The 14,490-nt window shown below is 34.4% G+C and overlaps 1 protein-coding gene across 1 annotated transcript in view; it reads left to right on the plus strand.

Annotated features, from left to right (window-relative positions):
• The first annotated feature begins 782 nt into the window (after positions 1-782).
• Positions 783-14,490, plus strand: part of LOC123654711 (atrial natriuretic peptide-converting enzyme) — a 124,279-nt gene continuing 110,571 nt past the window's right edge. Inside the window, exon 1 of the mRNA XM_045590598.1 lies at positions 783-868. Within this exon, the coding sequence (XP_045446554.1) occupies positions 853-868 (16 nt within the window). The 5' untranslated portion in view covers positions 783-852. The remainder of the gene's footprint in view (positions 869-14,490) is intronic.

Raw genomic sequence — 14,490 nt, forward strand, 5'->3', positions numbered from 1 at the left:
GATTAGGCTTTTGCTTTCGAGACAGTATTAGACCATTGTTAGCGTTGTTTACTACTAACTCAAAATACGAACTGTTGATTATTTTAAAGGAATTAATGGAAGAAAGCCACAATAATGTTTATAAAAAAATGTGTGTGTGTCAGCTCCGACGCACGACTGGAGCTTACTCCTTTAGATCAACTAAGACTGTCTAAATAGGCACAAAAAGGCTTAATAGCATATAAAATGGTAAATAAACGAATCAAATAATAGTCAATAGGATTCCGATAGATGGCGTTACGAGAAACGTAACGAGGTCATTCGTTCAGTAGATTTTACTCATATTGTTTCATAATATATATGAAAATTGAGTCTTAAGAAGTAAGTTCCAAAAAACTGCAGCCAAACTTCACCAGTTATTGGGGGGGGGGGGGGGGGGGGGCAAACGAGCAGACGGAGCTATCTGATGTTAAACGGCTACCGTCGCATGGACATCTGCAACACAAGAGGAGTTGCAGGCGCGTTGCCGGCCTAAAAAGCAGTTGTTAGGCGAGTGCATGGCACACGCATCACTACACCAGAACGGTTGTTCCTAAGGACTAACCATAATACTATACCATAAATTATTGAATACCTTATATCATCTAGTAGTATAAAGTAAATGTCTGTTTGCCTACATATTTCTTGAAGAATCATTCTGCTAAAAACATGGGCAACGTTTAATAACGTGTCTAATTAATATCTCGAATAATTTGTCTTACAATTTGACATGTTAAATTAACCAAATAATTCTACCTACAGGTAAAAGCACACGTCGCAATGTTCACGGTATAAGGCGCTGACATCTCTTATAAATGTGAGCATCGAAACAAGATGGCCTCCTTCAAAGGTAAGTGCGATTTTAGACCTTATCACTATAATTACAAAACACTTATCTAAAAAAGGTCCGGAGCTGGTCGGAGCGTAATGCGAATTTTGCTCTGGTTAAAATGTAAATGTATGTTTCACGTTTTTCGCATGTGTTAGAAAGGGATGGTAGGTGTGAATTAAAGTCTTATTAAGTTAGGATTTTTAAGCTTATATATATGCTTGTGTATCTTTTATTTGGAAAAAAAAATTGAATTTCGAGTAAGTATTAAATATTGTAAAATTTTCTTACTATACAATAAAATTAATTATCATTAGATATTTAACAGATCCGTGTTAAAAATCATTACGATGTAATTTAAAAGACAAATAATGTGGAACAAATTCAGCAAATTATATAATTATAAGTCTATCGTCCAAAAAAAGGTTACTTTCTAATACAAGCTTCATATCTGTTTTCAAATTCAAACTGTCCAAAAAAAAGACTTTAAATTTCGAATATGATCTCTTGATTGATTAAGGATAAAAAAAAAAAAATAATGAACAAAATCGATAATTTATCTGTTTTAGTTAATGGGATAAATATACATGAGAAAGGTGTATTCGGGTACCGTAGTATGAGGTGTAAGTGTGAGGGTTGCTTGATATTGCCTGTGAGTGTCTTATATCGCGTTATCGGTAAAATAAATCTAATTGTTACGAAGAAAGCGTTAATGATTGTGACAAATAATAACCGTTAGAAGGATTCAGCTTCATGAGACAAGTATGTAATCGTTTTTTAAATACAGTATTGAGGAAATCTGCAGATTTTGGATGAAATCTCTCTCATCTCAGACATATATAATCAAAATATGGAGCAGCTCGACTGGGGTAGTACCTTGACCTTACAGAAGATTACAGCTAAAAATACTACTTTTAAGCAGTGTTGTGTTCCTGTATTGAGTATGGCGACCTGAGCTCCTGGGGGAAATAGGGGATAGGGTCGGCAACGCACTTCCGAAACTTCTAGTTTTGCAGACGTCTTTAAGCTATGGTAATCGCTTACTATCTATATACATATATAGGTGAGCCGTACACTTGTTTACTAACCTAGTGATTAAAAAAATAATAATCATAAATCTACTGTAGCAAGCTGAGCGGCGTGCATTAATTTATAAACTGAGGGTATTTTAAGATAAAATCGGTCACCGTAGACAATGGACAACCTTAACAACGTAAGCATCTCAATTTCGTTCTTAAATCGACCACAGACGGTGACAGTGTCTGGATACAACACTATTTGTGACCGTTATTGTGACAGTAATATGGCTGTAATGTTTTGGAAAGTTGAGGAACTTCTCCAGTCGAAATGCTCTTGATTTTGAGCAAAATATTTACTGCCGTGTTCTTCCTGCTCTACCCGAAAAAACTTTTAAGAGTAGTTGTCAGTCATTCAGTAAAAAAAAGTGTGTGTGTCAGCTCCGACGCACGACTGGAATTTACTCCTTCAGATCGACTGTCTAAATAGGCACGAAAAAGGCTTACTAGTCAGACAGAAGAATATTAATACCATGTCAAATGGTAAATAAACGAATCGAAACACGCCATCTATCGAAACCAAAAGGCGTTGTTAGAAAACGTCATTACGCCTTTAGACTGTACGCGATAGATGGCGTTACGAGAAATGTAACGAGGTTATTCGTTCAGTAGATTTTACTCCTCATATTTTTTTCATACCAGGGGCCTGATATGAAAATCTATTCTTAAAGAGTAAGTCCGAAAAATGTTAAATTCAAAATACCTAGATCTAAACTGATCCGATAAATGGAAGTAATCGAATTGGCAACTGGCTCGTAATAGATATTATTCGTGTTCATTTAATTATGGAATTTTCGGTGGATGCCCCGATAACAGACGTATCGAATCTATATGATGTTTTAGGTTATTGAATAAGCATTTTGTTATAAACATAATTAAACTAGACGACACACGCAGTTTCACTTGCTTTTAACAGTTACTTATATGGGTATGTATTTGTATTGTAGTATTTCAGATTAAATAGTCTCACTAATCTGTACCAAATCGGACTTGTAGTCATATTTTTAAGTGACTTCAAAAAAGTCGTACAATTCGACTGAATTTTTTTATGTCTTAATGGTTTTTACTGAATGCATTGATTTTGATGATTATTTTTTTCTTCGAAAGCTGGTGTGTAACATGTGGTCCCATTTAAATTTCAACGAGATCTGATGAGTACTTCTTCAGTTATTACTAATAACGCGTAATTAATTGATTATTATGTCGACTACCCATGTTATATTTCTTTTTGATGTAAATTGAAATCGGTTTATTCATTTGCGAGCAAACACAATTATATTATTTTCTGAAGTATCAAAAATATCACCTGAAACGAATGAAATCGTTACATGAATAGGCTAATTGCCTCCCTTTGAGTAATATTGTGAGATGGATGATGAATGTGATGGTGTAGTGGTGCGCGTACCATATAGGCGTACACACATCGGCGACTACGGGTTCGATTTCTACTGGGGATGGATATTTCGTATCTGTATAATTACTTTTGATCGGTCTGGTTGTCTGTCCTTGTGAGTTTCTCCACCGTGCCTCGGAGAGCATGTTAAGCTGTCGGTGCCTCGATACTGCTGTTACTCATGGTAGGGAATATATCCGCCAATCTGCAGTGGAGCACCGTGGTGGATTAAGCTCCGATCCTTCTCCTACATAGAGAAAGAAGCTCATAAGCCCATCAGTGGGATGTTACAGGCAAAATAGTATCGTATCGTAAGATGGAAACATGCGATAAGTTAACGAGTGGCTAATTATATTTGTTCTTGAGTCGGCGAGACTAAAGATCTTATGTTTTTGCAAACGATTACCGCGTTTGCGTAACCAGCAGAAGTGTTCGTTAGGAGATCGGAGGAAACAGAAAGAGCATAATTTTAGAACGAGGATTTTATTGCATTTACGCATTATTTTTTTATGGACAGTACCATTATATATTTAAAGATACTAGAATACTATAGAAAAAAGTATTTGAAGCTAATAATTGAGTCGTTGTATTGTAAATTGTAACAACATAATTATATAGCAGTCAATAGGCATCTTGTTAACATTAAAATTTAAGAGATTTGGAGATCAGGTAATCGTATCATCATAATTGGAAGTATGAGAAAAATATGTCCAATAAAATCTTGTGACATCAAGTGACTTATTTAACAAAATCGCTACTTATTTGTTCTAACTTAATATAGCTTCTAAAATATTGTATCGATCGTTTAGGAAGCCCTGGGCACTTATCACCATGGAAACTGATAAGATCTTAACCATCAGCTTCTCTTCCAATCGGTGTAATGCTCTTGTGATAGAAAGCACTTGACCGCAATACTTAGTTGTCATTCACTAACCATTACCTCAATAGTCTCGAACATCTATAGCATTTCTACTCAAAGTTTACTGTTCTTTCTAACTAATCCCGCTGAAATAATAATATTCTATTGACATGTCAATTTGTGTTGAATCTATTGTCACATCCAAAAGTGTACCGTATCAAGGATTAACTTCATGAAATTTGTATCTGAACATTTCAGGTTGCAAGTTTGGATTTACTACTCTTGTGTTTCGTTTGAACGAACGAACCAAAGACTGAAGTTTGTGTGGGTTTTTTTTTATACCACTAGGTCGACAAACAAGCGTACAGCTCACCTGATGGTAAGAGATTACCGTAGCTTATAGACGCCTGCAACACCAAAAGCATCGTAAGCGCGTTGCCGACCCATTCCCCAATCCCCCCAGGAGCTCTGGTCACCTTACTCACCAACAGGAACACAATACTGCTTGAAAACAGTATTATTTTGCTGTGATCTTCTGTAAGGTCCCCAGTCGGGCTGCTCCATATTTTGAGCAGGAAATTCCTGCTGTGCCCTAACCTCAGTTAGAGTGGTTAATTTTATAGTATATATTTTTTAAATATATATTGTAATATCGATATTATAGCATGGAAATAATTAGTTAATTTGTACCTGGCGGCGCTACTAATTATAAACTTTGACTATCGTTCTCTCTTTTAAGGATTTTTTTTTTATAGAGAAATTTGTAAAATCTGCACTTTGTGTCTGTTTTGTGTGACAAAGTAAAAAATTAGACATTATACATTAGACATATTACATTGCTATTACGCCTTATATCCTAGATCACCTATCGAATATCATGACGGCTCTAACACTCAATAATCAAATATTTAATTTTGTTTGCTAGCAAACGAAAAAAAAAAAACCGAGAATTACATCGACAAGTAATATTACACAACGCAAGTAGACGGAAATAATTAACAAACGCACTAGTTGCCAATACGATTTTCGAAGGTTCCCCTCGATTTCTCTTGGATCATCATCATCATCATCATTACAGCCTATACAGTCCACTGCTGGACATAGGCCTCCACAAGTTTACGCCAAAAATAACGTGAACTCATGTGTTTTGCCCATATTCACCACGCTGGGCAGGCGGGTTGGTGACCGTTCTCTTGGATGCCATCATCATATCCTGGTTTCCTTATCGCGGTACGCTTGAGATATCTCCCTTCCAACAAAAAAATGAACAGCAAAATCAGTTAATAAACAACACATAAAAAATATATACAGTTGAATTGAGAAACCTCCTACTTTTTTAAGTCGGTTAAAAATACCTTGCGAAAAATGAAATACCTCAAATACAAAGAATTCGACAGAGTTTAAACAGTTTCATTAATATCATAATTATAATTAGGTTTATTAAAAATGCCTAAGACGAGAGTGTTATCTTAATACTAAGGATGATTTTGCTTATACAGTCAATTTAAAGATTTCAGTAATTTGCCGGCTAAAAGTCTGGGTTGCTAAGAAATTATAATTACCAGTGGTAACGATTCGCCAAGTCCTGTGCGCTTCTGATATCAAGCTTAATATTTACGAAGCTTAGTTTTCTCGTTTCGTTTTTATTTGTTTAATCTGATTTCTTTATTATTTAACTACTGAGTGTTGGAGATATTTTACGTTTTTAAATGTATAGGTGCTATAGTGGGATGTACACACACGGCGTTTCACACATTGTGTTCCTACAATAAGCAACTTAATGTTTGTGTTATTGGTAACAGCCGACTGCTATAGCTAACTATTTTTTTATATAATATGGTTGTGTGGCTACGGCAGTAAAGAATATAGCCACCCCATCTCTTCCCGTGGGTGTCGTAAGAGGCGACTAAGGGATAACACAGTTCCACTACCACCTTGGAACTTAAAAACCCGACCGATGGCGTAATAACCATCCAACTACTGGTTTTGAAATACACAGGCTGAAGACAGACAGCAGCGTCTTCGGTGCGACAAAGCCAGCCCTGCGGTCACCAACCCGCCTGCCCAGCGTGGTGACTATGGGAAATACACATGAGTTCACGCCATTTTTGGCGCAAACTTGTGGAGGCCTATGTCCAGAGTGGACTGTGATAGGCTGAAATGATGATGATGATGATGATGATGATGACATGGAAATAATACATATATTTATATATTTATACAGGCGAGAATCGAACCCGCAACCCGCGAACCAGAAAGCAGGGCACTACAAACTGCACTAATGGGCTAGTCAATTATTAAAGTAAATAATAATACAATTGTGTTTGCTTGCAAACGAAAAAAAAATCGACTTCAATTACATCGACAAGTAATATAACGTAAGTAGACGAAAAAAATTAACAAACGCACTAGTCGTCACTACGATTTTTGAGGGTTTTCCTCGATTTCTATGGGATTTCATCATCAGATCCAGGTTTCCTTATTATGGTATCACACTTGGGATATCTTCTTTCTAACAAAAAATAAAAACAAAAAAAGAAAAAAATATATAATAAAATATATATACGGTCGAAATGAGTAACCTCCTCCTTTTTTGAAGTCGGTTAGTTATAATAAAATAGTGTGTGAAAGGAAATACGCCATTGGCTAATAGATGTTATAATCCTGTTTGTATTTAACGCGAAACAAGTGACAATCACAAGCAAAGTCACGCGTAGAACCTTAAACATATATAAACTATATTGACTATTTTGGAAAAGATAAGATTTATAAATGAAATGAAACACTGAATGTTACTGCGATATAGTACAGATATTAGCTATTAAACATTATTTTTTTGTTACATTGACATTTCCAAAGGCATTTCTCATTGAGTGTCAATTAAAATTTTCAACGAACGCCATCAGTCACCCCGATTCAGTGTATGAAAAAAATTATTAATAAATGCTATGAACTTAAAATGATACCGTATTTTATTAATTTCGAATGTTCTATACATGTATAAAAATCGGTCTGTTTTTTTTTATTGATTTTTTTATAAAAAATAAAAAAAAAAACAATCTGATGATATTACGTAAAAAACTGACTACGATTACATCGACAAGTAATAATAAAACGTAAGTAAAAGTTATGCGGGCGGACGAAAAAATAGTCAAGTAAAGACGCATTATTAGATATAACTCGAAAAATACTTGTTAGATTTCAATTAAATTTAAATGGGACCACATAACACGTACCACCTTTGGATTAAAAAAACATTGAAATCCGTCTGCCCAGTCAAAAGTTCTGAGGTAAAATACATTAAAAAAAATACAATAGATTTGATAGCCTCCTCCTTTTTTGGTAGTCAGTTAGTTACAAATTAATTGTCGATTATATATATATATACATAACTGAGTGTAAAATGTTAAATGCTGTAATTTAAAATCTGCGGATAGTCAGAATTGAAGATTTAAGTAAACAAAATTAAGAAATTCAATTACTACATCAATGTTTACAATTTGTTTCGCTTAACTAGAATTTACTTTATATTTACACAAAATGTAATCAATACTGATTTTATAGTTATGAAACGAAACGAAATGTTACAATTCAATTGAATTTGTATTACACATACCAACAATGATATTCAGTAGATGACCCGCTGTCGCAATTGCTGACTCGATGTAACACGCCGGAAGTGAATCCTTAAGCTGACATTACACTGAGATACAATTAGTTACATTGTATTTCTACTACGCTTTGTTTCGAAAATCAGATGATGTCCTTAGTAATAAGGTTTTGTTAACATAATTACGTGTAACGTGAAAACGTAATTCAATAATCGTAATTATCACACAAAGATCCCCAGTATCATCATTGTTACAATATGATAAGATGCGTAGGGGTTTCAGAAAGGTACAAAATACACATACATTTACAAGCATTTATCTTGGGCGTACCGTACGTAGCTTTGTGGGTGTTCCTTGTCCTCGGAGAGCACGTTAAGCCGTCGGTCCCGGTTTGTTATCATGTACATCTGATAGCGATCGTTACTCATAGTAGGGAATATATCCGCCAACCGGCATAGGAGTTGTGTGGTGTTTAAACTGTAATCCTGCTCCTATATGGGGAAAGAGGCCTATGCCTGGCAGTGGGATATTAGGCTAAAGCGAACTTGTGACTGCTAGTGCAACGGCTACGTATCAATGCGCTAACCTATCATCAATGCGAGTACTTGACGATTGACAAAATAAGGTGATTATAATTTTTTAAGCGACTTCAAAAAAGGAGGAGGTTACTCAATTCGACCGTATATATATTTTATGTATGTAATATGTTTATGAACTGATTTTGATAATTAATTTTTTGTTGAAAAGGAGATATCCTTGGTGTGGTACCATGATAAAAAATCCAAATCTTATGATGGGATCCTTGAGAAATCGAGGGAAACTCGAAAACCCGAATAACTTTTTACTGTGTGTACCGATTTTGATAATTTTTAATTTAATCGAAAGCCGATGTATATAATGCAGTCACATTTAAATTTAATCGACATCTGATTACAACTTTCGGAGTAATCTTTGATAATGTGTATTTACTTGACAAATTTTTCGTCTACCTACGTTGTGCTACTTGTCGATATAATTGAAGTCGGTTTTTTTTTCGTTTGCCTGCAACCACAATTATTATGAAATAAAATTGCTTGATTGGTCACTGATTTCCTGGTTTATTATTATTAAATAATACTTAATATAGTAACTGAATAGACTTGTGTAGGCTCCTTGCTCTGGCAATCGAATGGCGCTCGTCCACCGTCTTCGGATCTTTTAACAAAAAATACTAACAACACTCCCCGCCGCACTCGATTCTGATTGGTTGTCGCCAGTCAACAGAAAAGCGAGACCGCGCAGGAAATAAATTGAGTGACTAAGTTGAGTTGACTAAATTTATATCATCACTCATCATCATCACTTTAGCCTATGGCAGTCCACTGCTGGACATAGGCCTCCCCAAGTTCGCGCCAGACATCCCGGTTTTCCGCAATGCTCATCCAGCCCACACCGGCAATCTTACGTAGATCGTCGGCTCAACGGACCGGAGGACGTCCCACACTGCGTTTGCCAAGACTCGGTCCCCACTGGGGTGGGGACCGAGACCGACAGGACCACTAAAACTAAATTTATATATTATTTTGAAATAAATACATTAATAATTTGAACTGGAATAAATACATTTTTATCATATTAACAAAAAATCACAAAGTGTTTCACCAATCATCAAAATTAGTAGGGATAAATAGCACAGTAATTGCACATAATTGAGAACCATCTCCTTTTTTTGAAGTTCCAAAATACAGATTGTCTATCACTTTCACTTCATTACCTGTAATAACAAGTCGTTCGTTAGAATCATACCGACTTTCCCAACCCTTTTAATTGGTTTCACTTTTGCGATTATAATATATTTTAGATTTTATTTTTTCCGTCGAGGGAAAATCACTGAAATTCATGTCAAAAGGTTTCCAATTGTCGTTGTTTAGTCTCGTTACATGGATTCAAGTCATACTAAATTTTATTCAAATGATTTTTAACGTGGCAGGATACAGTTTATACATATTGCATAAATTGGGCGCAGTCTGGCCAAGCAGGTGAGAAAGGCAAGCTGCTTTTGGGCATGTGCTGTATTATTAGCAAGAGTAAGAATATGTGTGGTGTAGAAAGTAATATGGAGAGTAGGTCAGCAACGCATTATAGCTAAATAATACTGTTTTCAAGCAGTATTGTGTTCCTGTTGGTGAGTAAGGTGACCAGAGCTCCTGGGGGGGTTTGGGGATTGCGTCGGCAACGCGCTTGCGATGCTTCTGGTATTGCAGGTGTCTATAAGCTACGGTAATCTCTTACCATCAGGTGAACCGTATGCGTGTTTGCCGACCTAGTGATATAAAAAAAAAAAAAAAACGCGCGATGCTTCTGGTATTGCAACTATTTATAGGCTAACGGTAATCGCATACAATGAGGCGAACACTTATTTGTCACTTATATATAATATATTTATTATGATTTACACTTTAGAAGACTACAGAAGAGCAGATATCGTACTTAGATTATACTTGTTTGCCTTCTGGTGGTTTCTACCTCTGGTAACAAATTCCTATCTACAAACTCGCGTTGAAGCAGTGTAGTGAATTAGCTTTACCTATCTCTTACAATGAGAAAGATGTCTATGCCCAGCAGTGGGATGTCACAGGCTTAATCGTGTTTGCCATATTTTTCTTCATCGTCTCAAATATAATTGAAAATTATTATATAATAAAAAATAATTAACTGTAATTTTTAAAATTACAAGTAATTTGCGTAAACAAAATCCATTTACAATAGTTCAATACAATTACTAATTATAATGATTACATCTTTATAAGGTTTCCTAACTTTCGTCGATCGAAGACAATCGAAGCTTGTAAGGCTTCACCGAAACTATTCAGTGGCAGCTATTAGTCCCAAATACAATGAATTTTGGTAGTAAGAGATAGATTTACGATAGTATTTTCAATTGTTTGTTTGGTAATTTGCTCATAGAATTTAGTTTGTTTAATGTCCATTGGGAATTCCTGTTTGGCTATTGATGTTTGTATTGAAGTTACTCTACAAACGTGTTGTTTTTTAAATAAATAAAACAATCTACTGAAATAAGTATATATAATAAAGGATGAAAAGAAATTGATGACTAAACATTCACTCCAACATTCCGAAGACAAGCCTTATGTCGCTTAGTGATTGTGACTTAAGACGTTAAAGGGCAAAGGTCGCAAAGGTTAAGGCTTTTCACAATTATCTCGTATGACGCATGTCATTTATTCAGAGTACTACCGCACATTATTAAAAATTTCTGGAGCACGTACACTGCTTCGCGATTGCTAAACGTCAGAAGGATTCATTCTTAATTGTTTTTTGGTTGCGAATAATTGTTTGCAAATTTCTGTTTCTTACGTCTTTATCTCAAACATACTTTTTTGTATATGATTTCAAGAGTAACCTTTAATTTGAACTGATCGAATCCTTTATTTATGATTATTTTAGTAATAAATCCTATTAATATTATAAACGCGAAAGTTTGTATGGATGTATGGATGTTCGTTCCTCTTTAACGCAAAAAAATTGGATTTTAATTAAAGCTTACAATAATATAGCTTATACATTAGAATAACACATAGGCTATAATTTTGAAAAAAAAAGGGTGCGAATTGTCCAAAATATAACGAAAATTGACAAGTAAGCCGGAAAAAAAATCTGCCATCTGCGAGCTATTCTGGCGTACGGTGCAAAAACTGTAGAGTTTACACGTATTTAATATATAAGAGAAATGTTTATCTTAATTAGTCCCACAAAAAAGTCTGCGACAGCACATGTCTATCTTTTATGAGTAAGCCATTATCGCAAAAACAGTAAACCATAAATACAATAAAAATTGATAATATATTTCTAATGCACATTTGATAACAAATTGATTTTTATGTCGCAGAACCAATTTTGTTGAATTTTGGTATAAAGATAGATATTGAGAAAATAATAAGCTACTTGAAGTACCTACTAACCCTGCATAGACGAAGTCGCGGGTACCAGCTTGTTTATTTATAAAAATAGACATCTCTGAATTGTTTTCCCTCTGTTGATTGTAAAAATGTAAAACGGTCCGAATAATTATTTAATTTCTCTGCATAGCTTTACCAAATCTAATGTCACTTTATATTGTAGGTCTATTGAAATGCAGGACATTTATTGACGAAAATATTAAACGTCTAGTTCATAATTAAGATTTATAATTAAGATTTCCTAAAATATTATAAGTAGAAATATAGAATTATAAGTCGAAATAGAATACTGAATTTATTAAGTGAATCTTTGAGCTGCATTCATTATTCGTATCAAATACTGTAAGAGAATGTCTTGGTAGTTAGTATCTTTACATTGTAGCGTATTATATTCTACAAGCGTATTTTATTACAATTCATAATGAGTGCAAGAGGGTCAGACTATCCAGCGACGGTACTGTGCAACTGACTTCCGTTGCGTTTCCGCCTTCATGATAATGACGATAATTATAGTTTTTACATAAAGTGAAGTACACACATGGGCCTGTGTGTGGACTTACTGTCTTCTAAAGTTTTTAACTGAGATACGGCACATCAGCAAATATCCCGTTCAAAATCTGGAGCAGCCTGATTTTGCAAGTTATTCAAACTTACAGAAGATCACAGCTAAACATTACTGTTTTCAAGCAGTGTTATATTCCTGTTGTAAGTAAGGTGATCAGAGCTCTTGGGAGAGATTTGGGGTAAGTCAGCAAAGTGTTTGGTATGCTTCTGTTGTTGCAGGCGTCTGTAATCTACGGTAATAGCTTATCAGTGAGTTAAGTTTTTAATATGGTGAGCTAGATTTTCCAGCTGAAAAGTTACTAGATGATAGAATAAAGCCAGGCCATACTTCAGTTATGTAGTGAAGAACACTTCAGTAATCTTCCTCATTCGAAAAGTCGACAGGACGTCGACGGGTGTGAGTTCTATAACCAATTGGAGAAAATATTTGTACTGATATATTATTTTTTAAATCAGGCTGTATGTCCTTGTTTCTTCCCTACCACGATAAAGAAAGTATGCAAAGTCATTAGTCCCGTCTGTTATGACATACTCCTGACATTGATCATTGCCTATAGGATAGTTATTCCTTAATTTGTAGTGGAGAAGGGAGTTGGTTCTAACCTTTCTTGTGTAAGGATAAAAAACGTTAGCAGGCTTATTACAAACGGTAAATATTACAGCAAGAAATGTACGTATTATATTTAAAAAATATGAGATCAGCGTCAAATATGAGAACGAATTAGATCTTAAATAAAATATGAAGTTTTTATTTTAAAAGAGCTAATTTACAAAGTAAAGACTTCAATTAGCCAAAAAAAAAAAAAAAAAAATTACAAATTAAAGTCAAAGATAATTTTAAATTTGAACTTTTTAAAATATTATTCATAAGATTTTCTTCGTTATCTTTCGTAGTTTTCATTCTAGCGAAAGTTGAATTTTATCATCTCTCAAGAAACTTGACTGTTTTTTACGAACGTACTTGATGACACATATAAAGTTGTTTGTGCATAAATTATTTTTACTCTCTGTCCTCTCTCTCCCTCTCTTTCTCACTTAGCTCTGCCACGCTTATTGACCAATTAAATTACAGAAAATTCGAATGTTTGTTCGAATGGGTTATTTCGATTGGTTCATTTTAAAACACTGTTTCTATTGACTGCTGTTTAATTGGTCGAGGGTCGTGGATAACCAGCGTAGATAATTCAGTTAAGGCGTGTTATAAGTAAAATAAATTGATAGCACACCATAACTGAATTTGAAACGAACGAGGAAATTCACTTCATTTCAAAAATGAGGACAAATTAGAACTTTCAAAAAAAGAAAATACAAGATAGTATCAAAGCTACATAATGTCGGTAACGACTTGATTAATTGTATTTAAAAACATAATTTATAATCCGAAACTAAGTAACGATAAAGTTACAACATTTGAAATATTAAATTTGAGTTGGAAACATATGAACGTTATTTTATTGAACATATCCCGAGTCAGTCGTTGAGCTTAAGTCGGTTCGTTCCGAGTACGTTAAGGAGAATGTTTGAGTTGCAAACAGCAGTAATTAGAGTCGGGATGACTCAAGTTTGTTGCGGCACAGCTTAGACCCTTCTCAGACTTGAGTTTGCACAGTCCGGTCGAGCGTTATTCGGTTTGTTTCTTTTGCTAACTTTTAAGGGCCTCAGTTAAGTACTGATGATTAAATTAATGTCATTTCTATGGCATTGGTTGTATATTTTGATACTGCTTCAGGTTTTTATGTATCAAATGCTAATTATATTATTATTCTATAAGTTTATAATGATCCTATAATCTATTTAAATAAAATGTAATCGGTAAGCGTGTTTCTGAGCGTAAACCAAAAAAAGAAAAAAAAAAACGACGGGATCTATTCGGAAAATTTTCTAAAAGTTTTCTAATAAAATATCAGCTAACCCGCAGTAGAGCAGCGTGGATTAAGCCCCGATCCTTCTTCTACATCGAGAAAGAGGCCTATGCTCAGCTGAAGGATGGTACAGGCTGAATAATTTCTAATATTTTTTAGAATTTTTTGATAGAAATAAATTTTTAAGAAAACAACGACTATTTAAACTTTAGGCGTTTGACAGTTTGTAAGACAGGATAGTATCTATCTAATCATCTACGTACAGTTTAATGATTTTAATATATTATATCTAATTTTGATATTTAATTAAAAAATATTA

Source organism: Melitaea cinxia, chromosome 1 (assembly GCF_905220565.1).
Source record: "Melitaea cinxia chromosome 1, ilMelCinx1.1, whole genome shotgun sequence".
Classification (NCBI taxonomy): Eukaryota; Metazoa; Arthropoda; class Insecta; order Lepidoptera; family Nymphalidae; genus Melitaea; species Melitaea cinxia.